Source organism: Bemisia tabaci, chromosome 6, assembly GCF_918797505.1.
Source record: "Bemisia tabaci chromosome 6, PGI_BMITA_v3".
NCBI classification, from domain to species: domain Eukaryota; kingdom Metazoa; phylum Arthropoda; class Insecta; order Hemiptera; family Aleyrodidae; genus Bemisia; species Bemisia tabaci.
Window position 1 is genome coordinate 37958136 of NC_092798.1, and position 27208 is coordinate 37985343.

At 40.6% G+C, this 27208-nt stretch overlaps 1 protein-coding gene and 1 non-coding gene across 3 annotated transcripts in view; both read left to right on the forward strand.

The window, feature by feature from the left end:
- nkd (NKD inhibitor of WNT signaling pathway naked cuticle) overlaps positions 1 to 27208 on the forward strand; it is a 172043-nt gene that overhangs the window by 36071 nt on the left and 108764 nt on the right. For both annotated transcript variants that reach the window (XM_019051423.2, XM_019051424.2), the window contains exon 3: positions 7884 to 7938. In XM_019051423.2, coding sequence (XP_018906968.1) covers position 7938 — 1 coding nt within the window. In that variant the 5' untranslated portion in view covers positions 7884 to 7937. The remainder of the gene's footprint in view (positions 1 to 7883; positions 7939 to 27208) is intronic.
- Positions 14634 to 14704, forward strand: TRNAG-GCC (transfer RNA glycine (anticodon GCC)). Its single transcript has one exon. It is a non-coding gene; the product is annotated as a tRNA-Gly (tRNA).

Here is a 27208-nt window from a genome sequence, read left to right on the forward strand (position 1 = left end):
AAAATTTTGAAATTTTAACTCTTAAGCGTTATTTTCAAAGGTGTAGCGTTGTCCAGACACAACTTCACGAAACAACAGGCACAAAGAAAGATTAACAACTTTGCTACGAAAGTGACGAGAGTTCAGTTCCGTAAACCCATCCCTGTTTGGACAAGGCCTTCCACGTGTAAAAAACGAACGAAAAATTTATGAAAGAACAAACATAAATGTGGTTAAACATTTTAACTTCCACCGCCGCGTCGACCGCATTGTATTGGCGCAATGCGTGAAGTATTCATGCAGTCTTGTAGGCGCTATGCGTTTCACGCCGACCGCTACCGACCACACTGTTTGACGCAATGCGTGAAGTATTCATGCAGTCTTGTAGGCGCTGTGCGTTTCAAGCCGACTACTGTTGACCGCAGTGTGTTTGACGCAATGCGTGAAGTATTCATGCAGTCTTGTAGGCGGTATGCGTTTCATGCCGACCGCCGCGCCGCTCCGTTCCAAGGTCAAATTGCATGTTTAGTTTCTCTCTTAACTCGACTAATTAAAGGTGTTGTCTCTTGTATCACCGAAAGACGACAGAATTAGAAATTACTGTACTTTTACTCTCAGGAAATGAGAGATTTTGTCGCCTTTTCTCGTTTGTAATTTATTTTCTGAATCAGATTTTTTTCTCTCTCTTTTTGATACCTACATTCAAAAATATTGCAAAATTTGCCGCCCCCTACATTTTGCCGCCATGGGACGCGGCCCATGTGGCCATCCCCTTAATCCGGCCCTGACCTGAACTGCATTCAGCGAATACAATTTCCTGGCTCATCTACTCATTCAAAGCTCTTATATGCATAAAATATACTCAGTGGTATTACGCTGTTTTTACAATGCGGAAAAATTCTTGGTTCCCTCACGTGTAAAGCAGTCTATCTGATGATGCAACTATATCAACGGCTGTGAAATGTTTTTTGCCTAATCGGAGACCTGAAGGCGAACATCATGCATCGTTCTGTAGAGCGTGATTTTATTCGGGCAAAAATCATCTTCGTCCGTCGGTTAGGCGAAAAATAGGTATCACGAGTTCGATAGTTACACTATCATATAGTAATGATTGGTTTGCGCAGATCTCACTTGTCCAAGTATAGTCGTATTTTAAATTTCGAATTAAATCAGTTCCCATGAGTGATTCTGAAGTATCCTTATGCAGGACAAGTATCATTCTCCGATAAAATATCTATCAAAGGTAGCTTAAAAACCTCGTCTTACGTTGAAAATGGAATCAGCTCTAATTTTGTCAACAGTTTTGGACTTGGTCATCATCTCATCTACTTACATTGGTGCCTACCGTAGTTGCTCTATGAATAAGACCGAATGTCGCATCAAATCACTGAGAGACTGTTGTCTACGTTCCCTAGCACATTAATGTTTCCTCCAGACCCTCTGTTTTTGCTATTTTTGCTTCTTGCTAATATTTTTCCTGTTTTCTTTCGAAATTTTCCTGTCTCTCTGTTATCTCTAAAATTTCCCTTTTTTCTCTAAACAGTTTCCTGAAAAAATTCAGATCGTAATGCGCTCCCAATGGAGATGTTGCATGTGTGAGGGATTTGCGATTTGACAATTGATGCTTACGTAAACGTTCGCGAGAAACACGATAGTGCCACTGATTTTCCCTGAAATCAACTCCTAAGCTCATAAAACGCTCTCAAAGTTGAGGCAAAATGGAGGGAATATTCCACGCTATCCTGAGAGTCCACGTCTACATCAAGACAAACTCCCCATGCAAAGATAGGGTGCAAATACATTGACAGGGCTGCCACTTTATTTGGGGAATCTAAAACTAAAAAATGGCAACTCTGCCAATGTATTTGCTCCCTATCTTCGCATGGAGAGTTTGTCTTGATGTAGACGTGGACTCTCAGGATAGCGAGGGATATCCCCTCCATTTTGCCTCAACTTTGAGAGCTTTTTTTGAGCTTGGGAGTTGATTTCAGGGAAAACCAGTGGCACTATCGTGTTCCTCGCGAACTTTTACACTATAATTGATGGTCAAATCGCAAATTCCTCACACATGCAACATCTACATTCAGGTACTCTGTCTAGATATCGTTAGACACACCATGCCATGGCAGTTCTGTTACGTAAGCCACGTACGTACCAGCGGGCGCAGAAATAAGGATAAAAACGGTGCGAAACTGCAAACTGCGAAAAGAGCGACTCCCAGAAGAGAGGAAACAGGAACGAAGTCAAACAGAGCGCCATAAAAGATAAGCCAGGAGCAGAAAGAGGCAGCGCAAATATACGTCTTTATTATACCCATTATTACTCTATTGATATCGATGGAAATATAAAGCGTACGTCTGGCCTGGCCCTCAGCTACGAACCCGGCGCTGCTCGCACGAGTCGAGTCTCATCTCGTTTTTTAAAGAAAACGAAACCTTATGTTTATACTACATTTATCGGGTTTTTATTATCGCTCGCACCAATTTTTCTCCTTCCGAAATGATCTCGCGAGTTTAATATCAAGAAATTGTTTGATATTGAACTCGCGATTGCCCTGCAGTTCGGGGTTGATGTATGAGTATGGGCCGTCCGTGAGCATCTCGCCCGTCTTTGCCGAAGGCTATTTTGTTCTTTTCAAGGGATTTTCCCTCGGGATTTTTCCGTTTGCTTCGATAATGCTGAGCTGGCGTTCGATTATTTGTGTAATGATGAAAATGAGCGGGTAGACAAAAGAAAACCGTGGATTTAAATGAAAATGAGACTGATTATAGGGCTCTAGGCGAGGTAGGCTCTCACAACAACACTCGCCGTTACAGGTTTTTTCTTAAAAACTTTACGTAAAAATATCCATTTAACTATGAATATGGAAATAAATTTCTAAAAGAGGCAATTGAAAGAGGCGAATAAAAGAGTCTGTGCTATTAGGGCCTGTAGTTATAAAGCTCAAGAAAGGAAATGTCCTGGGTTCAAAAAAGTACGAATAACTGTGGAGTTTGATTAAACGTACTGTTTAGAGAAAGGGGCTAAGTTTTTGTTGCAATGCAATTGCATGACCACCTCCAGAAGTTGAACTGATCATCGGCGATACGTGGTTTTGCCCGAAATGAGTTCTTGTTCTCTTCTGAATTCAGTCCAAATAGCTTTCATACGAGTTTCGAACAACTTTTGTCGTATATACTTTTTCCGATAAGACGGTTTTAGTGATTAAGGAAGTTTTCCGCCTGCGATACTGTCCGATCTGCCGTATTTGTTTTTCCCGAGGACCACAATATGTTCGTCTTCAAATTGTACGCCACATGCTCTAGTCTTAACCATGTTGTTTCTACTGCCAGTTCTCTGCTTCTCCTCGAACGTGTGTGCATATTTTTCGGTGTTCGACGGCGAAACTCCGAAACCACGTATCTCGGTTTGCGACGTTGCGGACTTCTGGCGATAATTGTTTTTTTTTTTTTTTCAATAGAAAATTACTCAACATCAAATCTTGTGAATTTTCACGATGTTTCCACTCCGAGCGAGGAAAATTGTGTGAAAACTACGATTAGAAGGAATGATTTTGATTTTTTCTTCTCCAAAGAATAGGAGCGGAGCTTTTTAAACACCACAAACGAGATTTGGGAGTTTCATCGTCGATACGTATCGTATACTGCCGTGCTAAGGAAGAACGCCGTATAAGCCTTCAAACGTTGCCATATTTCTTTCGATAAGAATCGAATTAAGTGGGAAAATTGGAAATATTCTCCTTAAAATTTTCAGACAATTTTTTTCGCAATTTAATCTAGAATATCTGAAAATGTCAAGGAAAAAACTTTATAACTGTCCTCAAAAATACATGTTTTTCCAGGGAAATGTGGCAACTATCGAATGTTCATACGGCGTTCTTCCATAGCACAGTCAGAGGAAAATCCAGCAATTTGGCAACCACGGATTTCCTCCATTTAAACCTATGTTGAATAATCGATTCTTGTCGGAGCACCTGGCCCCTCCATGAATCGATACATTTTCATAGGTTTAAATGGAGGAAAAGCAATATTGCCAATTTGCTGGGTCTGCCAATGACGACAGTATAGTATAAGGTACCTCAGATCCACGCGCAGGAGCAAAAAAGATACAATGCATTTAATCTTGGCGAAAATCGCGAATTCTCTAAGCATTTCGACATCATTGATGACCATCAATGAAATCATTGATGATCATCAATGAAATCATTGCATCGGAAGAATCAGTGCACGCATTTCATCCAGCCTGTTTGTTCGGAAGAAATCCACGGACTCGTTAAAGAGGAAAATTATTCATAGCACCAAGACTGCGGAGAGCAAGAGACGGCATTATAGTGAGAATAAAAATGGATGCTATCAAGGGAGGTAACTCTTTAGGGGTGGTGAGGATGTTGGTCTCAGCGGAGGCTGGGGATGCTCTTATGCCTGATTCAAATTTATCGTGACCCAGTTTTTCCGCACAAGTCAAGAGGGTGCCATTCAAGAGCGGCAGCGGCTCGGTAAAATTCTCAGTGGGGGAAGTCAAGCACCAGGATAGTGTCGAGGGAAATGAAGATGATTATTTTGGCTCACTAAAAAAAGAATGAAGGAATACGAAACCGGGCAGGTGCAACCAGGGTGGCGTGAAACGCAAGAAAAATGAAAGATTGGAAATTTCAGTGAAATATTTCATATTTTTTAGGGGCTGGAGTGTGCAACCCGCACTCAAACACACAAAAATAGAAGAAAATTACAACTTTTACATCACATGAGAAGGAACCAGTATTTTTCAATATCTTTCATAAATTTCTGGAATTTCACGAAATATTTCACATGAAATTTCAATGTTTAATTTTTCATGAAATTTTGCCACCCTGGGTGCAACTGTCGCTGGGGGTACCGGTACCACAATACCTTACGCATCAGGATTCAAGACAAAAAGATTCAGGTTTTACTCTCACAATTTTTTTTATAATTTTTTACAGATGTTGATAGCTAGATGATCCGCTCTTCCTGACGATCTTGTTTTTCCCCTTTCAAGAGAACTGTAAAATGGCAACACAGCATGGATATTTCTGTGAAAACATGGCATCAGCGTGAAAAACTCCGGGTGCAGCGATAATTACTAAGTAAAAACTTGAGTTGGGTGCAATAAAGTTGGCGGATATCTGTTCTAATTGCTCTTTCGTTTCTTTCATGTTGTTTTTATCTCCGCGCTTTTCTTTCCCTTTGAGCTGACCGGGAAACTTTCTGTCCGTAAGTGCCTCAAATGACGTTTGCTTTGTAGTTTGGCGAAGTCGCGGGTTGGGGTGGCTGCGCTGTAACGCGTCATTAATCAGATCGTCTGTATCTCCGCCGATGAGGAGTTACCAGTGCTGCCAACTCAGACATCTCAACCGTTTCCCTCATGAAAAAAGGGAAAAAGAAAAGTAGAAAATAGAAGAAAGAGAGGAAACCAAAAAAGAAGAAACAAACCGCACTCCAAAACAATTCAAAGATTCTTGCAAATTGTTTTGTTCCAAATCTGCAAGAAAAATATGTGAAAATACTGTGGGAACACTGGCAAAACATTACTTTAACGAAAAGCAAAATTATTTTTCACGAGATTTGTAGATTTATGACAATCCGTTGCCTTCAGAATAAAATTGTGACACTCTTGTTATATTAAAGTTTTTACTCTCAAAAGCTTTGGATCTTTTTCTCGTCTGAACCTCCTTACACCAAGTTAGTCCTTACTTGCAAAATCACGATGTGTATCGCAAATTGACATTACTAAACCAGCTTAACAAGCCTCAAAGAGGTGTTTCTCGCAAAATACGATCAGAGAGCACTGCATCCCACAGGAAAGTCGTAAGGAAATATTTAATCAAATATTACACATTTGATCAATCTTAAAGGATAGAGAAAGCAGCTTTGGTATTAAAATTACCAATGGGAGTTTAAACACAATTACCTGTGAGGAAACTTCTTTTAGAAATGAGGGGCTTGGAGGACAAGGCGCATAAGTGCAGTTGTAGAAAAAATTGAGATATTAATGGTTTCAACTGAAACTAATCTTAAAATATACTCTGTAAAAAATTCGCTTCCAAATTCCAATTTTTAAACATGAAAAAGTCAGTTCGAATTTTCTTTTCGCCATGAGGATCCATGTAATTTCAGACACGTATTTCTGGAAATAGTAAAAACTGCACTTATGCGCCTTCTCCTCCAAGCCCCTCAAATACAACGAGCCTAATTTTTCCTGTTGCTGCACCTATCCTAGCTCAAAAATTGAAGGCGAAAAAGCGATGTGTATCACGCTTCTTGATAATTTTCTCCGCTCTGAATGTTCTGTTAGGAAATACTTCCGACCGGCCTCCATTTAGTTCGCGTCAACAAAATATAATAAAGGAACGTAGAATTTGGCAACAAGAGAGGGGTCACACACGAGATCCAAGTATCGGACTCCTAAACTCGCGAAACGTCCATTAGCGGGCGGTGGGTCGCAGATGTGGATACAAGTCACGTTCAAATTAAGACATTCTGCCCTCTCGGTCGATTCGGATCGGAAAAATCGGACCGCAAATTCAATTACCAAGTCCATTAAGAGAGAGGTGTTCGGTTGCCCGAGTTGATTACTCGCGCAATGCATGCTGGATCATTCGCCAAATTCATTCTACTGACCTATACACCGACGCGACGACGACGTCGGGCTGACGCACAGTACACTGGAAAAAAAACACATTGGATCTAGAGTCCAGACTCTTAAAAACACCGACACGAAAAAATACTCTAGATTCAATCGGATTTTAGCTTAAATCAAGAACCAAGCCTCTTAATTTGAGCGGATTCCCTTTTGATTTAAGCAAAAATCTAATTGCATCAAGAGTATTTTTTCTTGTCAATGTTTTCAAGAGTCTGGACTCTAGATCCAATGTGTTTTTTTCCCAGTGTAGATCGAGGCATTAAAAGAGGTGGGATATGAAATTTTTGACTAAAACTGCAATTTTTTGTTTTTCCGTCTATTTAAAGTTTAAGAGTACTACAGGAAAATTTACGAGAAACCACACTGGAAAAAAAACACATTGTATCTAGAGTCCAGACTCTTAAAAACATCGACAAGAAAAAAGTACTCTTGATTCAATCAGAATCTATGCTTAAATCAAGAACCAAGCCTCTTAATTTGAGCGGATTTCGTTTTGATTTAAGCTAAAATCCGATTGAATCAAGAGTATTTTTTTTGTCAATGTTTTCAAGAGTCTGGACTCTAGATCCAATGTGTTTTTTTTTTCAGTGTATTTTAAAGTTTGAGGAGTAGGTACTGCTAGAGGAAAATTTTACGAGAAACCCAGTGGAACCTACTTTGGAACCCTAAAGTTTGTAAAAACTAAGCTATAAGCGTTTAAAGTTTCCAGATTTTGTCCGACCTCTTCTATTGACTCGATCCACTGTATGACGGTCAAAGGGTCCGATCGCACATTATCTCAATACCTCCGCACCGATGTATCTTGATCAATGAAAGTATATTTTTCTGAGAGGAGAAAAGGGTGAGTTCAATTGCGTTTTCATTCAATGGCGACATTTTGAGGAAGAGAAACGCTACGTAGGAGAGCATGAGGGTTACACTCATTGTCATTTCGCCTTCAATTTTCGAGGTAGGCAAGAAAGCATCCTCCATGCAGCAATAATTATCTATTCGAGGATTATTTGTTCCCTTTGTTGTATTTGCCGGACAGTATATTTTCTTGCGCTCCACTTCACGATTTTGAGGCTAATTCAGTTTTTCTATTCAAGTCTCTGGTTGATTGATATTATGCAAAAACAATATTTTACTGTCAAGTTATTTCAATGAAGCAGAGCTTTACTACCTTATAACGCAAGAATCACTACCAGTGCAGTGCCATTTTTTTTCTTTGTTATTAATGTAACATATTTTCTTTCGTTTTACAGAGCATTCACTTGCACTTGGAGAACAGCTCCGAAACGGAAGCCACATGTTCCATTAGTGAGTAACTTTTTCAAAATATATAGAAATTTGGTGTCTCGAAGAAAATTCGGACTTAACTTTACTTACTTTTAGTACTTTTCAAGAGGAAACCGCTCCAATCTCATTATTCTTTACGGTTTACTGACGGATGAATCCGCCTAGATGGAGAGGTTCTTTATCTTTGATAATGTTTTCCTTTTTTAAATGTAAAGATTTGAGCTTTTTATTAAAAAGGAACATAGCTGTTTAGGAAGACAATTTCAAATTTTGCAAATTTAAACTGGTATAAATAGAGCAGGGCTGGATTAAGGGGGTGGCCACATGGGCCGCGGTCCGTGGCGGCAAATCTAAGGGGCGGCAAAAATTTGCAATTTTTTTAAGTGTAGGTATAAAAAAATCGGATTCAGACAAAACAAAATTACAAACGAGAAAAGGCGACAAAATCTCTCATTCACTGAGAGTATAGTAATTTCTAATTTTGTCGTATCTTAGTGGTACAAGAGACAGTACCTTCAATTAGTCGAGTTAAGAGAGAAACCAAACACGCAATTTGGCCTGGAACGGCACGACTTAGAGAGAAATGATAACGAGAACTTGAGATGAAAAGGAGAAGCCCAAGGCGCGGCGATCGGCATGTAACACATATTAGCGCCTACAAGACTGCACGAATACTTCTCGCATTGCATCAAACACAGTGCGGTCATTGCGGTCAGCGAGAAATGCATAGCGCCTACAAGACTGCGTGAATACTTCACGCATTGCGTCCAACACGGTGCGTTCAGCAACGCATAGCGCCCACAAGACGGTCTGAATACTTCACGCTTTGCGCCAAACATTTTGATTCTCTCAGAGTTCAAAAACAAGAAATCTATCCAGAAAGTGGAATTCTCAAAGCATGTTTTTCGATTGCATTATGTAAAAATTTCTTCACCTATTTCACTTTTCTTATGGAAACTAATCAACATCATTCCTTGAAATTTTCACAAATATTCCTTACAAAGAGGGGAAGATTAATTAGGTGTTCAAGGAAAGAAGTTGAATAGTTTTCCACTAAAAAAATAAAGTATGACGAGTAGTCTAGAACTTCGCAATCAAGATACGTAGTTTGGAAATTTCACGTTCGATGTCGTAAAGGTATTTTCAAAGGGGAAGGAGGTGATGAAACCTAAATAGTCACCTACACCCCTGCTGTATTCTCGTCGATAGACTGAGACTCGAGTGGGAACGTCCCAAGACTAACAGGTCGTATTTCAAACGGAAAACAATATTTTCTGACCGATACTTGTTCAAGCAAGCATGGTGCCCAAAATTATTAGGTTGGAATTCTGGCGGGAGCGGAGTTGAAAATTTACGTGTATTCTTTCTGAGAGCACCCCATTTCACATTGTTTTAAGAGGAAGCGAGTAACGTTTCAGAGCCATAACCCGACATCAAAGTCGTGAGCATTGTAAACGGGGCTCATATTCTTCCGCGCTAGGGAGGAACGCCGTATGGGCATTTGAACGTTGCCAAATCCATGAGAAAAAATACTGCATTTTGAAAAGAGTCTCGGACATTTTTCCGAGAGAATTTTAAGCTCTTGGAACTAGAAAAAAATGATAAAAAGCCCTGAGGATTATATAAAAATGTTCCACAAGTCTGCCATCTTTCCGAAGAAGGCTCCAGTACATATCCAGTAAAATTAAAATTTTGAAAAAATGGGCATGGTATCGTCTGAGAGGCAAATTTTATTGAATGTACATATTACGAATTTTTGATATTTTTTTTTAAACTTTGACTGTGACTTTAATAAGTTTTGACTGTACATGAGGAGCCTCCTTAATTTCATGCTAAGCAAGACAATAGCACGTACTATGATCTGCATGTTTCCGTGCTGACGTTCTAGACTTAAAACAAACATGTCTTAACAGTAGCGTGGCGTGCATTGCGATACATTGATTGAGCTGCCATTTAAACCTATGGGAAAGGATCGATAAACAGATGTTCGCAACGAACGCCCTAATAATCGATTCTTTATACCATAGTTTCAAATGGAGAAAAATCGATAATCGATCATTTACGCCTAGCCACTGTATCCTAAGGTTCTAAGCCAAAGAAGGGTATCATTTTACCCAATACAGTGAGGATGTTGTGCTATTGTGCTGTTGTGCTGATTTGTCTGAAACGACGTCAGGTTTTGTCCACTTACTGCTCTCGCTTACAAATTGTGCTGTATCATTCAGTGGCGTGGCGTGAATGGTCGATTATCGATATTTCCCTATTTGAATCCTTGGTAAAGAATCGATTATGAAAGTGTTCGCTGCGAACACCCTGTTAGTCGATCCTTTACCATAGGTTTCAATGGCAGATCAATCGATATATCGCAAAGCACGCGACGCCACTGGTATCATACGAATTAGGAGGAGTGTTATTGCTCTCACTCGCAATACTTATTGCTCGCAAATATTTCTAAAATATCTTATTTTATTGGAGGAGAGTTGGCAACGACCGAATGTTCATACGGTGTTTTTCCCTAAGACGGCAGTATTACACGCAGGTATAATGTCGTTAAGATAGGCATTCTGATTGGGGGACGGCCATCCTCCGAAACTGAGATGGCCCGGCCCTAAAGATTATGGGCGACTGCACCGCAGAGATGCGGCCATTAAAAGGCTCATCTAAATATTTGGTTTTACAATGTCTATTTTAAGTGTCCCCGAGACCGAGCCAGGATCGGGCGGGGCGAATACTTTCCATCCATAACCGAAAATTTTAAATATAAATCAAACTAGACCCGGCCCATCCCGAGGAACACATTCTACCCGAGATTAGTGGTAATAAAAACACGTCAAATTTTTCGGCACCTACAACGGCGGAGGACCGGTCATTTTATACCGGTGTTCTTGGAAGCCGGTCGTGGGGCTGTCTAGGCCGCCGACTGAGATGGGACGAAATCGATTTGAAACAATGGAGAGCGGAATTCAAAAACAAATTTGAAAAAGAAAACTGATTTTATTCAGTAACTATAAGTGAAATCTTCGGTGAATTAATTAATAGTTCACAAAAAATTGAGGCCTTACTGATTTAGGATTTTCACTCTGAGTAGACTTTGCACACCAATTGGACTGCATTTTGCAATTAGAACTGTATTTCAGGAGCATCCATAATAGCATCACCTACCTGTGCGGGGAACCTTAGGGCGTATATGTTGTTTTAATATAAGCTGGAAATTATAGTTCCTGTTTGCAAAATGCGTTCCAGTTTAGCCGATTTGCTCAACTGGACTATACTAGTTGACTCAGTTGTATTCGTTTGATGTAGTACACTCAATTGGACTACATTTTGCAATTTGGAACTCCAACTTAAGGCCTAGTTTAGAAACAACAAGTGTTCCATTAGTCTGATCATGTAAATACTTGTTTTTACGGATGAGCCATCAGAAACTGTGGTTCCTAATTCCAAAATGAAGTCCAATTTGCAGCTCCACAACATCAGCTGCAATTGTTTACGAGTCCCCTGGTAAAAATTGGCAATAGGAGCTGCGTTTCAAAATACTATAAGAATTCTTATAGCCGGCTAAAGGAGGCGATACAAAATCATATAGCTGGCTGTAGAAAGCGGAGAAAATCATAGAGCCGGGCTATACGAAGCAATAAAAAATTATGAAGGCGGGCTATAGTTCCTATCGCCGGGTTATACACCTTATCGCCATCTGCTACACAGAAAAAAATGGATGGTGCTGACGACAGAACCTTTTGTTCATACGGCTCCCACAGTTTCTTTGTTACACTTACAGAACTTTTGGTCGTGGGAACAGAGTGCTCTGTTCCCACGACAGAAGTTCTGTTCTCACAACAGAAAATTTCTGTAAGTGTAACAAAGAAACTGTGGGAGCCGTATGAACAAAAGGTTCTGTCGTCAGCACCATCCATTTTTTTCTGTGTATGAAAGGCTATAAGAAATTGTGTAGAAATTCGTGTGCTTTGAAAATTATTAAGTTTGATACGGAACCACCTTAATATTTACAAAACACACATTATATTTTCCTTTAATACATATTTTTTTTAATCAATTAAAATGAGAATAATCCACACAGAGCGTGCAAACATTTCAAAATCATGAGTTGAAAAACGCTGACTCCGCCAGATTAAATGTTAGAGCCTTACACAAAGGCAACGCACTGGCGCCTACAAACCTAACAGGGATACTTCACGCATTGCGCAACGCGTGAAGTATCCCTGTTAGGTTTGTAGGCGCCAATGCGCGTTTCGCGCTGGCCGCCCGTCCGCCGCGCTGCAGCGTGCCACAGTGCTTGAAGCAACTATTTCACACCAGAGGTATTGCACAGTATCATACGAAATTGAAGGCGCGCTAACATATTAGGAATGGCAGGCATCCATCAAAAGTACGGAGCTTTCCTCGCAAAATAAATCAAGATACTACGGCCCAAAAAGAGAGCGGTAGTCCAAAAACTCACTAAGTCCTAGCATCCGTAATTGGTAACATTTAGTATACACTTTATCGCCTGGCTGTTGCTTAATCGCCATCGGCTATAAAAGGCTATAAGAAATTGTGTATCCGGCCGTAGAAGCTATTGGAAATCTTACAGACGGCTGTAGGTCTATGGTATTTTGCAACACAGATTCTACTGCCAATTTTTACCAGGGTCGTAAGACTCCATATAACTTTTAAGCCTTTAACTCGGTTCTTTCAATGGTATTTTGATCAGAAGCACCCTCATCGAAACAGAATACTTACTCATAATAAAGAGTAAGAAAGTGAGAACTTTATAAAAAGAAAAAATGACATTGGACCTGTTGACTACAAGAAGGCGCGGGGGGCCATCATCGGTCAGTGACGATTTACAAGTTTTTCCTCTATTTAAATCCATTGAAAATATCGATTCTAGATGAATTAAGCTGCCTCGCTAAGAATCGATTGTTTTGCACATATTCAAATGGAGAAAAAACAGTGTTGCCAACTTACAACTCGTCACTGCTGTCGGTAAGACACGCACTGAGAAAAAACTATGGTTTATAAACCTATTAGAGGTAAATATGGAACACCTATAATAGTCGTAAATAAACTAATGATTCTCGGTCTGTGAACCATACTAAGGTCTCTGTACCTAATTAAGGTACAGAGACCATAACTAAGGTATATGTGCTATTATTATATGTAGAGGTACTACTATTAGTGGTGTTCCATATTTACCACTAATAGGTTTATAAGCCATAGTTTTTTCTCAGTGCGGCGCACCTAAATCATGACACTGAGGTCACTTCAAAAAGCCACTGCACTTAAAAATTCGAAGCCATGATTTCTGACCGGATGAGAGGATAGGTATATATCAGGCCAATAATCTCACAAAGCAAATATCTTTCCATTCAAAACGAGAATATTTATGCTACTACAACTAGCATATTTTTTTTTCTTTTTTACTTACCGCGACCGTGACAGGTGGGATTCAGTGGCGTGGCGTGAATTGCGACATATCGATTGTTATGCCATTTAAACCTATGGAAAAGGATCGATAAACTGGGCGTTCGCAGCGAACACCTTAATAATCGATTCTTTACCATACGTTTAAATGACATAACAATCGATATGTCGCAATTCACGCCACGCCACTGGTGGGATTAAAAAAACCTCCTCGAGTTCGGTCGCCGAGTGTGCAGAACCCGGTCTGGTGAGTTTCAAGATTTCCGGACTTAGCCCCCGTTACTGGATTCCAGAGGCACAATAGGTTGCGGAACGCACCGTAGTCGCATTTTCGACGGATCATGAGAGTGAGGACGTGCACGTAAAAGAGTATGTTAGAGATAGGGTTTTTACACTTTCCCACAAAATTTGGCAACATTGTATGATTGAGTCACTATTTTTAAAAACTACAAAAGAAGAACTGAGCGCGAAAAATGAGGCAGAACAAACGGTGTATGTGCGTGTGTACAAACGTCTGATGACATTTTCTTGCTTGGAAATTATTTCTCCCCACAGAAATTCAGGTGTATTTTTTTATGCCTTTGTACTGAATCAAAATAGTTCGCGCCAAAGCTGGAAAAAGGAAGTTTAATACCTTTAAAATGAAGTGATGATATTTGTTTAAAATTGGTGCACTTTTATTTTTAAGATGTTGTACATTTTAGCTATTCTTATGTTATTGTGAAATCGCCCGTAAAAGTGTGAAACGAGAAGGAAAATATGACCGCTTCATAGGACGATGTGTAATAGAGCCGAGGTTACAACATTTTTCTCTCTAAAACATATTATACACTCGCATTTTTTTTCTTCTCAATTTTGTCCTTAATATTTTTTTTTCTTCATTTTATTTCTCAAAATTTGTTTTCTTAATTTTTTTAAAGCAAGGCAGTGTGTCTGCAGGATTTTTTTAGGTTTATTGATAGCGGCAGAATGTGATACTATTGTCACTTAATGAAAAGCTCAACATTTTTTTTTTAAGGCAAAGCCGTATGTAAGCACGAATTTTACAAGCTTAGTGGCAGTCTCTGTTATTGTTGTCAGTTCATGAAAAGCTCAACAAAAAGCTCACAGCTCAGACCGAGGCATTGCTTAATGTGCAGGAAACTGGTAAGTTGGGCACATTGACGTTGGGCATGTGGCAACGCACTGTTGATATTATCGTGGCGAGTGACGCAACAACGTGCGCATCTGCCTTCCAGAGCCGGGAACTCCAGGCCGTCAAGAGCCGCGATTTTCGCCCGCTCTCCCACGAAGCATCGGTGGTTCAATGGTAGAATGCTCGCCTGCCACGCGGGCGATCCGGGTTCGATTCCCGGCCGATGCAGTGTTTTTGCACCGAACGCTTTATGGCGGTGCATTACAGTCGATTACGTTTATATTTACACGTCATTGATGAGTGATTGTATACTACATTTCTTTTTCATTATACCACATCATTAATTGGAAAAGTAGAAATCTGCATCAAGAAGAAAAAACAAATCTGAATAATGCTACTATAAATTTATTTATAAATATATTTTTCAAATATTACGTGAGGGATAATGGTAAACTTTTTGACACCCCCCTTCCGCCTTGTAAGGCACCCTAAAGAAACGGCCGCCGTTCCCTTATTTTTTAAATTACGGAAGATTACCCTGACCTTCTCCCCCAATTTATCAGAAAATAACAGAGTGAGAGGCTTTAAAAAAAAAAAAAAAAAAAAAAAAAAAAAAACCGCAATAGTGTATTTCCTTCGGAAAATACACTAGAAATTCCCGAAGCGAGTGACTCATTTAAACTGGACTTGACCCCCTCAAGAAAGCAAGGTTACATCCCTCTCCCCGCCACCTGGGTAGCCTATTTAATACCTTGCACGGCCCTCTTATTCCTCTTCACGATCAATGAAAATACTGAGTGGAGTCACAAAATTGGCTGTTGCATATGTATGTATACGCACCAAATTCGTGAATATTTTATCAAGCCAGAATTATGATTGACTTTAATAGACTGCACTGTTGAAGATAAAAATAAAGTAATGCAGGCTCAAAAAATTCTAGTAATGAAGTAACATTTGGACTGCATTTTGCAATTTGGAACTATAAATTCTGGCGCTTCTGGAAAAACGCTTATGTGCATAGGGAAACTAATGGCACATACGTTGTTTTTGAACCTGGCTAGAATTTATAGTTCTAAATTGCAAAATGTAGTCCATTTTAGGTTTGGTAAATGCTGGAACAATCTCCTTTTCATCACAGGGAAATAAATTATTTTATTTATTTATTTGAATTTTTTTTTTAATATCAGCATCCTCTGTACCACCTGTAAGAGTGTAAATCAAAGCATTTTCCATCGTTTTCCTCTTGTTTTATTTTTATTCAGTAACGAGAGGCTGAGCCCACATGGATTCCTCATCCCCTATGACGACGACGAGTCTATATACCCTGTCCGCGAAGCCTCGTTGCAATTTTGATATCCCTTCCGGCTCTCAAAACATCATCATCCCTTCCGGAAATCCCGGCAACAATATTTAAATCCTCGAATCTTGTCAGCCGGAAAGTTATTACAGCATACTCCTCCATGCATACTGTAGTTTTATCGAGACCCAGTACGCTTTTCGCAGGGATATTAAGACATAAATTGGCTTGCCGAGGATATAAATCCCTCAGACGAGTTCCTCACGGCCGGCGATGTCGGCCTGTCTGAATAAAACTCCCCCTCACACCGCGAAAAATCCCGTATTTATCGTTCAATTCGTCAACGTGGGGCATCGTCTCTCGGCGTAATGTACCTAGACAAATACCACGTACCCGCTAAAAGGCTCCAATTCATTTATGAGACAACGGAGAATTGGCAGCCAGTTTGAGCGGAGACATAAATTTCGTTTCCTCTGCCGCTTCACTGGTTCCGCCCCCACCCCCAATTCTTATTGGGGATGCGAAAAACTCGGTTTGCAACCCGATTTATAAATGAGTTGTTTTGAGTAGTTGTAGTTTTGCTAAATTCTATCAGCGGTGCAACGGGAATTTGCGGAAGGGGCTGATATGATGCCACATCGAACGAACTCCAAAAGTCCCAAAAAACTCACCGTAAGCATATATTTTTAAAAGATCATGGCAGAGGTATCTGTCGCAGCTAAACTCAGGCTAGGTACATCGAAAATGACGCAACTGCACTTTTTAGTAGATAATCATTGTGCCACGAGGGATCTGACGTCGCCTACTTTGTTCAATGAAGGCGCAATAGGTTTACATCTAAATGTCAAGTTTTTAGGCTTCGATAGCTTTACATAATGCAAAAAAAATTTCCTAACAGGATGTCGCTCTCACTTCTCTAAATGTTGTCAATTTTTCGTTCAGACTATGATTCTTTAGGCTCATGTGCACGGGCTATCGTCCTTTTTTGGGCTAAAAATTCAAAATCTGCCGAGATTTTTTACATAATCAATGCGCTTTATTACATGCTAGTTCGACCACGCCAAATACCGCGACGAGTCACCTTAGGAGAAATATGGATCGAGTTCAGCGGATAGGAAGCAAGAACCAAGCTTTTCTGACAAGAAGCAAGCGTACTCTTCAGTTGCTCTGAGGCACTGCATAGGCGTCAAAATGCAGTTTGTTCCTCTCTTTAAATTGATCACACATAATTGGAATTCTAGAAGGGGACCAAATGAGGATTTGGTTCCATCTACTCTGAACTGAGCTCTTCTGTGCCTCAAGAATTTATGATTTACGCACGATATTTTAAAAAAAAGAATCGAAAAATTAACGGTGTTGCCTCTGATTTTCTTTGAAACTAACTCCCGTACTCAAAAAAAGGCAGGGAGCAGAAACATTAGCAACGTTGCTACTTTCTTTTGGGCTTTATAGGGCTAGAACCATGGCAACTCTGCTAATGTATTTGCTCCCGATCTATGCATGAAAAGTTGAACTCGTAAAATAGGCGCTCCTCTCAATAACGGCCTGAACTTAGAGAGTTTATTTTACCTTGGGAGTTAGTTTTAGGGAAAACCAGTAGCATTTTCGTGTTTCTTGTGCAGTTTTACACGAGCGATAGTACTTAAACCGCAGATTCCTACGTCGTGTAAAAGCTCCATTCATTTGGTTCTTTCAGCACGCGGAAGAGGAAAACAAAAATTTTAAAGACTAAAGAAATATATCCTTAATAATTTCCAGGGCCGGATTTAGGTAGTGGTCACATGGGCCGGTGGGTCGCGGCCCATGGCGGAAAATTTAGGGGGCGGCAAATGTTGCACTTTTTTCAAATGTAGGTATCAAGAAAAAAATCTGATTCAGAATAAAAAATTACAAACGAGAAAAGACGAATAAATCTCTCATTTCCTGAGAGTTAAAGTGCGGTAATTTCTAATTTGTTCGTCATTCGGTTATACAAGAGACAGAAGTTGAGAGAGAAATCAAACACGCAATTTGGCCCGGAGCGGCGCGGCTTAGAGAAAGAGAGCAATGATGACGAGGACTTGAGATAGATGGAAAGGAGAAGCCCTCGGCGCGCCGATCATCATGAAACACATATTAGCGCCTACAAGACTCCACGAATACTTCACGCATTGCGTCAAACGTAGTGCGGTCAACAGCGGTTGGCGTGAAACTCATAGTGCCTACAAGACTGCATGAATACTTCACGCATTGCGTCAAAAACCGTGCGGTCAGCAGCGGTCGGTGTGAAACTCATAGCGCCTACAAGACTGTAAGAGATACTTCACGCATTGCTCCAAACACAGCGCGGTTGGCGTGGTGGCGGAAATTAAAATCATTAAACCACATTCATGTTTATTCTTTCATAATTTTTTCGTTCTTTTCTCATAAATGAAAGGCCTTGTCCACACAGGGATCGGTTTACGGAACTTAATTTTTGCACGAAATAAACATGAAAATTTCCAGTATTAGTCAAAAATTTCATGTTCGACCTCTCTAATTGACTCGATCCACTGTGCGACGCGACGCACAGTGGATAGAGCCAATTAGAGTGGTCGAACATTAAATTTTTGACTAAAATTGCAAATATTCATGTTTATTTCGTTACATTTAAGACTTCAAGGGGTATTTCATGCAGAAAAGAGCGACGCCAAAAAAAACCGTTTTTTGGCACAATTTGGGCCAGAAGGGATTTTTCTGAAACCGGGTCCAAACGATACCTTACGATACCCTAAAACTCTGGTTAAAATTTTAGCTTGAGTATACGCACGGTTTTTGAGAAATGAGGGGGCAAAGTTGCCAAATCGCCATCATTCTGGACAGCATTTCTACAGCAAAAAGACGAGAAAAATGGACGAAAAAGTTACACCTTTGATAGGTTTCGGCTGTAAATGTTCTCATTGGGCCCCCAAGCATTAAAATGTGTTCAGTTTCAAAATTTTTGGTCGCACAGTGGTCCAAAATGGGGAGAAATCGTCGACAAATCAGGATTCTTGGTCAAATTTTTAGAAATGGAAGTAAAATTGTCGGTCTGCTGCAGTTTTCATGGCTAACAATGTTCTTATCGGCCATCAATGCATGGGATTGTGTTCAGCTTCACAAATTCACATCGCACAGTGGTCAAAAATGGGGGAAGTAGTGGACAAATTAAGATCCTCTATCAAACTTTTTAAAAATGAAGTGAAACTGTTGGTCCCCGGTAGACTTTAGATCCCGGAAAATTCATGTTTTTAATTTTTTTAATTATTACTACATTTCAGACCGTATTGTTTATAGAACATTGTTATAGAATATACTTTGTAGTATTATCTCAATAAAATTTGCAAACTTTCAGAAATTTAAAAAAAAGAAGGAAAAATGGAGAGAAAAAATTAAAAAAAGATTTAAATAGTCAAAAAAAGAATTTAAAGAATTTTTCCGGGATCTAAAGTCTACTGGGGACCAACAGTTTCACTTCATTTTTAAAAAGTTTGATAGAGGATCTTAATTTGTCCACTACTTCCCCCATTTTTGACCACTGTGCGATGTGAATTTGTGAAGCTGAACACAATCCCATGCATTGATGGCCGATAAGAACATTGTTAGCCATGAAAACTGCAGCAGATCGACAATTTTACTTCCATTTCTAAAAATTTGACCAAGAATCCTGATTTGTCGACGATTTCTCCCCATTTTGGACCACTGTGCGACCAAAATTTTTGAAACTGAACACATTTTAATGCTTGGGGGCCCAATGAGAACATTTACAGCCGAAACCTATCAAAGGTGTAACTTTTTCGTCCATTTTTCTCGTCTTTTTGCTGTAGAAATGCTGTCCAGAATGATGGCGATTTGGCAACTTTGCCCCCTCATTTCTCAAAAACCGTGCGTATACTCAAGCTAAAATTTTAACCAGAGTTTTAGGGTATCGTAAGGTATCGTTTGGACCCGGTTTCAGAAAAATCCCTTCCGGCCCAAATTGTGCCATTCTTGGCGTCGCTCTTTCACGAGAAAACTTATGGAGCCACTTTTAGAACCTCCAAGTCTTGTATAAACGGAGTTATAAGCGTTTAAAGTTTCCAAATTTCGTCCGACCTCTTCTTTTGGCTCGATCCATTGTGCAACGTAGCAAACTGAGAAACTCCGGTTTTGCACTTCGACCATCGATACGAACTTAACTTTCCGTCTCCGTGTTTCACCCTACAATCCGACACCCACGCAGAACTAAAAGAGCATCCCGCGCACTTCGTTTCGCGGAGCTCGGCTCCGGGTTGATAGGGACGACAGGAAAAGCGGGGGTAGGTTATTAGGGGCGCGTTTTTCGACGGAGGTGGAGGAGCCGCCCGGAATCCAAAGTCGAAAAGCAAAGCGCTATCGGCAGTCACGTCGGAGTCTTACGCGCATTTTTTCTCGTTTAATTGGATCTCCGTTGCGGAAAATTCGTATCCTCAAATCCGCCGAATGCGTTTTTCCGAGTCGGGAAGATGCGCTGCGGCATGACGACGTTCCCAATGTTCGCGGGGAAACTTCGGATTTTCGATCCGGGTCTCGCAACCCGAGCCCTCCGATTGCAACCCTGCTGGCGGAGTTCCGTCGAGGCTCATAAAACCCGGGGTTTGTTCCTTTCCTGCGGGGTCGGTAACCTACAAATTAAGTCAATTGAAAATCTGGTGCTCGTTATTCCGTCCGACTTCCGCACCATTTGATTGGTGAATGATCTCATCAGGAGTGCTCCTTGCACCCAGGGCGCAATATCATTCACTCTGGAAAAGAAGTTTGTTGCTCGGAAAATAGCTGTGATAAAAAAGTAAATAATTCCACAAAGATAACATTCAATTATCGATGAATTTATGATTTTGACCAGAGGCGCAGTCCAGGCGACCTCACACTGAAAAAAAAGTTCGATCGTATGTAAATGAAACGGTCGGTGTGCTATCACCCCATGATTAATCCACTCCCCCATCATTATTATGAATATATAGATAGAGGGGCAAAGAAATCATCATAATTAGAGCCAGATCGTCATTTCCTGGACGAACGGACGTAACTCTGTTCCAAAGTTGCAAAATTGACTGAAATAATTCAATTTTTTACATGAATATACATGCGCAATTGTATGACATTTGCATGAGATCAGATGGAAGTGAGTGAAATTATCAATTAGAAATTCTCAAAATTATCCTGATTGAAAAGCATTTTGTGTGGGAAATTTGGCGACATGAAATGGAGTTACGTTATCTCTTGGGAAAAACGACGAAATGAGGCCTAAGAACAGACAGAGAGTGGTATGTTACCCCCATACTGCCGCCAAAGTAAAAACGCCTTAACTCCATTCGACATTTTTTCGATTTTTTCCGACAGAATACTGCTTTACAAGAAAACTAGCAATATTCATCATATTCATTGAATATTCATCTCTCATTTTTATCGAGTCGATTTTGGCGTACCACACCGCATTAGGAACTCAAAATTTAAAAAATGAAGCCTTGTCAAACTTGGATTTTCTTACATTACTCGTAGAGCAGTATGTGTGGAAGAAAATACAAAATTTGTAATGGAATTACGGCGTTTTTGCTCTGTACGGGAGCATAAGTCAAGTGTGATTTTTCCGGTTCTCCCACTGGAATGCTTTCAAGGATTCAGCATATAGCTCTAGACAATATTGTTGTGTTGCATCCCATTCAACAACGAGTCCTTCGAATAACAAACAAATTGAGACGTAATCTCCGCGACAAAGCGAGGAGGAAGAAAGAATTCTCTATCGTTTGTGGGAAAACTCGCCGAGTTGAACAAGTCACATGTCCGATGTTCAAACTGTGACGAGGGCAAAAACGAATTTGCGGTGAGGATACCCAAAAAGGCGGCGAGTGTGCGAGAGCTCCAGAAACAATACGGGAGGACAATTTCACGCATGTGCAGTTTGAAGGTCAAGTGACGATCTTAAGACCGAGAAAGGGAAAGGAAAGGACTCGAGGATCCCGAGGAGAGGAAAGTGGGAAATCAAAAGGGAAAAGTGAAAAGGCGCGTGGAAAGCCGCAAGAGACCTTTCGAGCGGATCTGAGAATCCCGGCGTAATCGCATTATTGTCCGGGAGTCCATTAACGAGAGCGCTGCATGCAAATATGACAGCCCTTCCGCTTTGTTGGAGCGACAAGGTCGCTGGGTAAACTGTTAAAATACGGTCTCCATTGTACGGCTCGAGCAGTAAAATCATATTCCGGAACATTTTACATGCCGATTTCCCGGCCCGGGGACTTAGCGGCCTTCGGAGCCTTTGCCGCGCTAATTCCGAAAGGGACCGACGCTATAGTCTATCCGAGAAGGGACAGACGGACATGATTGTTTTGAGAAATGTCTTCGGAAACGCATCTGCAGTCTGGTGCCCGCGTAAAAAGGCCGCCTTTTATGGTGGCACGCATGAAGCCGACCCAGTTTATTTGTTTCCCGAAAACGACCATATTGCCGAGTGAGCTACATTTGTAGCGTCTGAATTATTAAAAAAAGAAAACACTGCTACAATGTAGCCTGCTTGAGGCTGCGCACCGTGTAATTTTTCCCTCGTAAACCTCTTTTATTCCTGTTTGAAACTCCTGGAGTAAGAATGAGTCGTTACTCGGAAGGCACGACGACAGCTGTAAAATTAGAATAAAACGTCTTTTTAGGTGGTTCGGGTTTTTTTAGGGTTGATAAAAATGAACGCGTTTCGAAAGAATATTAACGATGTTTGGCTTTTTAATAGCTTTTCTTTTCACCTACGTCTGTAAAAAAGAGCACTTTAGTCCACATTTGTTGAAAACATTGTAGGAAGCGTGGAAAATCGCTGTAATTTAAATATGTCCCCTCTATTCGATGCGCACGATCAGAATTCCATCAAAATTTCACTTGTTATCACGTCAGCATATTGTCACCTTCCGACCGAAGTATCACAAGCTTCATGCGATGGTTAAAAATTTCCGCCACCTTTTATTTTTTACAGAGAAATTGTCCAACGAAGCTGTCCGTAAATTTCACTGAAATTTCTTTGCGCTGCCGATAAATTGTGAAATTCAGTGAAATTTTCAAACAAATTCAATCAACATTTTTCTGTAAAAAAATGAAATGGCGGCGGAAATTTTGAAACGTCACATGGCGCTTGTAATACTTTGGCCGGAATGTGACGGTATTCTGTCTGAAGTGCCGGTAAGTGTACTCCCAAAGATATATCATACTTAATGGACGAAGTGTCCAATATGATGAATGATTTTGAGTCGGAAACAAAGTTGGAAAATTTAAGATGTTCTGTGCTAAAATAAGGTTCATTGCAAGTTGCGATACTTCTGTCACAGATCGTGGATCATATTGACTATCCACGTAATGAGATAGGCATATTTTAAGTATTGTAAGTTGCATGTCAAATATTGCAGGCGAAACTACAGATCGTGTCACCGTATTGAACGTTAATGTCGTTGATTATGCCCTCGAAAGGTTTGGGAGGGTTTCTTTATTCAATCATTCCTTTCATATCGATAGCTCAAGTCGGAGGATGTGTATCTCTGATTGCACCGCTGCGTATCGTCGCTCATGTTACATTGCTTTGTAAAGAAAATAAACCCATCAGTTTTTCTTGTGATTTTCGAGGATTTTTCTTCAATTGTTCAAAATAAACACAGAGGATTTCGAGGAGCATGCTGTAAAAGGAATAAATAAAACAGGAATAAAAATTTTGAAACACTGGAATGTGGACTACGCATTTCTTTACTTTAACCATCGATACATCACAAAGATTGGTCATTGAATGGGTACAAAGATTTGCCATCAAGAGAAATTTATAGATTTGATCCAAACAGTAATATTCACCTCCTCAGGAAGAACGCCGTAACTCCATTTAAAATTTAAATTTTTCTTCCGCAAATACTGATCTACCAATTCCAAATTTTATACTTTTCTTCTGCACATACTGATCTTCCAATTCCAAATTTTATACTTTTCTTCTGCACATACTGCTCTACCACAAGAAACCCCAATGACCACATCAAGGCCTCATTTTTTCAATTTGAGTTCCTAACAATATGCCAGAGTTGTATCATAAGAATGAAGGATGAATATCAGTTGGTTTTCTTGCAAATCAGCATTAGCCGGTAAAAAAAATTGAAAAATGTCCAATGGACATTGAAAAAAAAGTGATGCTGATTTAACATTCTGGATGTAAAAAAGTTTGCGAGAACTCACAAAACGCTGAATTAACCGTTACAGCAGTTACTTCAGCAATTTCAACGTGTAAAAATAGCTGCTGTGGCGGTTAATTCAGCGTTTTGTGAGTTCTCGCACACTTTTTTACATCCAGAGTGTTAAATCAGCATAACTTTTTTTTCGAGATACGGCGTTTTTACATTGGAAGGTGGAACGATGAATTATCTTCCTCACTGGAAAAAAAACACATTGGATCTAGAGTTCAGACTCTTAAAAACATTGACAAGAAAAAATACTCTTGATTCAATCAGATTTAAGCTTAAATCAAGAACCGAGCCTCTTAATTTGAGCGGATTTCCTTTTGATTTAAGCTTAAATCTGATTGAATCAAGAGTCCTTTTTCTTGTCAATGTTTTCAGGAGTCTGGACTCGAGATCCAATGTGTTTTATTTTCCAGTGTTCGATTCAACCAATGCAAATAAGCCAACATTTAAAACTTTTTTGTTATAAATCACTGACCTTCCAAATCGCTCGTGTGCCGAATCGACCATTAAAGCACCATTTGAAAACGGCAACAACGCTCGTGGCAATAGATCGCAAGTCAGTACCGCAACGAGGTTGCCAGTTCTCTCGAAAATCCCCCCGTTATCCGACCTAAGGGTGCCATTTTGCGGCACAGCGCGATAACAGGGGGCGCGACACTCGACTCCGGCTCTTGAAGTCGAGTCGGGAGTCAGTTTAAGTGGGCATGCAAAAAAGTGTGACACGTAATTAATTTGTGCCACCGCTCTTTATTTTTCTTTTTCCCGCCCGTCTCCCCCCGCCTCCAGGCTCCGCCCTTTTCCGCGGAAAATGTCAACACCGCGGCGGGTGTCAATGACACTGAACTTCTAATTCGGAATGTGGATGTTTACTTCGCGCGACGCGACGCGACGTCGATCTAGCGTCGCTTTCGACTTCGAGCTTCATCCCACGCTCCTTACGAAGCGCGCGAATGGAAATGCGGTGTCCGGTGTGCCTCCAGCGGGACGATTCTTGAAATGGAGATGTTGCATGCATGAGGAATTTGCGGTTTGACTGTTGATTTTTATGTAAAAGTTCGCGAGGAACACGGCGGTGCCACTGGTTTACTCTTAAATCATCTCCCAAGCTCAAAAAAAGCTCTCAAGTTGAAGCCAAAATGGAGGGGATATCCCACACTATCCCGAGAGTCCACCTCTACATCAAGACAAACTCTCCATGCTAAAGATAGGGTGCGAATACATTAGCAGGGATGCCGTGTTTTCAGTTTTGGAGTGTCCAAATAAAGTGGCAGCCCTGTCAATGTATTTGCTCCCTATCTTTGCATGGAGAGTTTGTCATGATGTAGAAGTGGGCTCTCAGGATAGCGTGGGATATCCCCTCCATTTTGGCCTCAACTTGAGAGCTTTTTTTGAGCTTGGGAATTGATTTCAGAGAAAGCCAGTGGCATCATCGTGTTTCTCGCGAACTTTTACATAAGAATTATCAGTCAAATCGCAAATTCCTCACACATGCAACATCTCCATGGTTGAAATTGATATACTCACAGCTGTAAGCTGTAGACAAAGAAGACATAGGGAGTATGAAGCCATCTTATTGGTTAAAATGGGTGGTTCTTGTAGACTAGGGGGGTAAATGATGAACTAACTATAGGATATTTTGTGGGTTGCCGTTAGTTCGGCTATTATCTACCCACTGTGCCCATTGCGACCACCCGGCTGCACCAATGGGATCCCTCCATATCCCTTTTGTCCACTTTGTCTACAGCTTTGTCTATCAATTTCAACAATCAGCCCGCAGTATAACACGCTGCGTCAAATCGCAGGAGGGATGTTATAGACAAGACAATAGATAGAGAGAACAGAATCGAAAAAAGAGGGTAGAGATATGAGCGGACTGGCCCGGGAGAAAGGGGGCGGTCGCCCCCACACATAACCAGAAGAGGCCCCTTCTGAACTCACTAATGGAATATCTCAAAGCTTCCAAGACTTCCGCCGGACTTTTTAAAGGGTAGCTAGACACTTGACCCAATTTTTTTTACCCGATACCTAGTTTGGCCAACCAATTTAATCGAAGTCATACTTTGGCTGTGTTGCTCACGTAGCGCTTTAAGCACCGCTACAAATGAGACAAACGGAACCAACATAACACGGAAATAAAGTAAGAAAGGACTCGCTTTGATGACGGCGCAGAGATACAACTATTCGTGCTTGATGGATATCCGTGTTGTATCTGCAAAATTGAAGGCGCAATGCTAGAACTTGCAATGCGCCGCTCTATGCCGTCAATGAGGTAACACTTGATTCGGGAGAAAAGGTAAGAAACAAGGCCTGATTACAACTCTCCTATCTTCGACTGTTTTGCTAACGTAGCCCTTGAAGAACCACTACAAGTAAAACAAACGGAACCAACACAATATGGAAATGAAGCAAGAAAAAGGACGCGCGCTGCTGACTGCGCAGGGATACAACTATTCGTGCTTGATGGATGTCCGTGTTGCATCTACAAAATTGAAGGCGCTAGTGTGCGATACGTGAACTTAAACTCGCAATGCTCCGCTCTATGAATCGCCGCTCTGATAAATGACTGACTCAAAAACGACTCTCCTGTCTTCGTTTATGTGAAAAATTGATTTTCTCCTTTTCTTCATTTGACGTCTTTTTCTTTTTTTAAGATATATTTGTGGACCTACATCTAAAGTTCAAATGTACCAGCTCCGTAGAACCCGCGGGGTACGTGTTTTCAGCGATTCTTGGGTCAGTTCGACCCGGCTTGGGCATCAAAGGTTCCTTTCTATTATTTGGCAAAATCTCAGCACCTATACGATTGTTTGTAACTGAACTAAGAAAACTGTTGGTTCATAAATCATTGCAGGGGAAAAAAGCTATTGGACAAACTCTAAAATTGGACAATGAAAAATTTGGATCAGACAAAATTGGATAAAAAGGCTGGCCACCATCTCTTCAAAAAGTGGCCACAAAAATGATTCCCAACTTGAAGTGGGCCGCTACTAATGGTATAAACGTTGCCCCTAAAATGAGCCAGAAATTGTAGTTTTGGATCGCAAAATCTGTGCAAGTAGATGAAATGGTGCACTCGTTCAGAGCAGCGTCCAAGATTGGTGAAACTCCTGAGTCAATTTTCTCACGACTTTTCCGCTTACTCTGATGCATAATCCGATTCTGAGATGTTAAAAAGTCCCATGACACAAACTGAGGACCATTAAGCCGAGAGTACTTAAGCTCTGG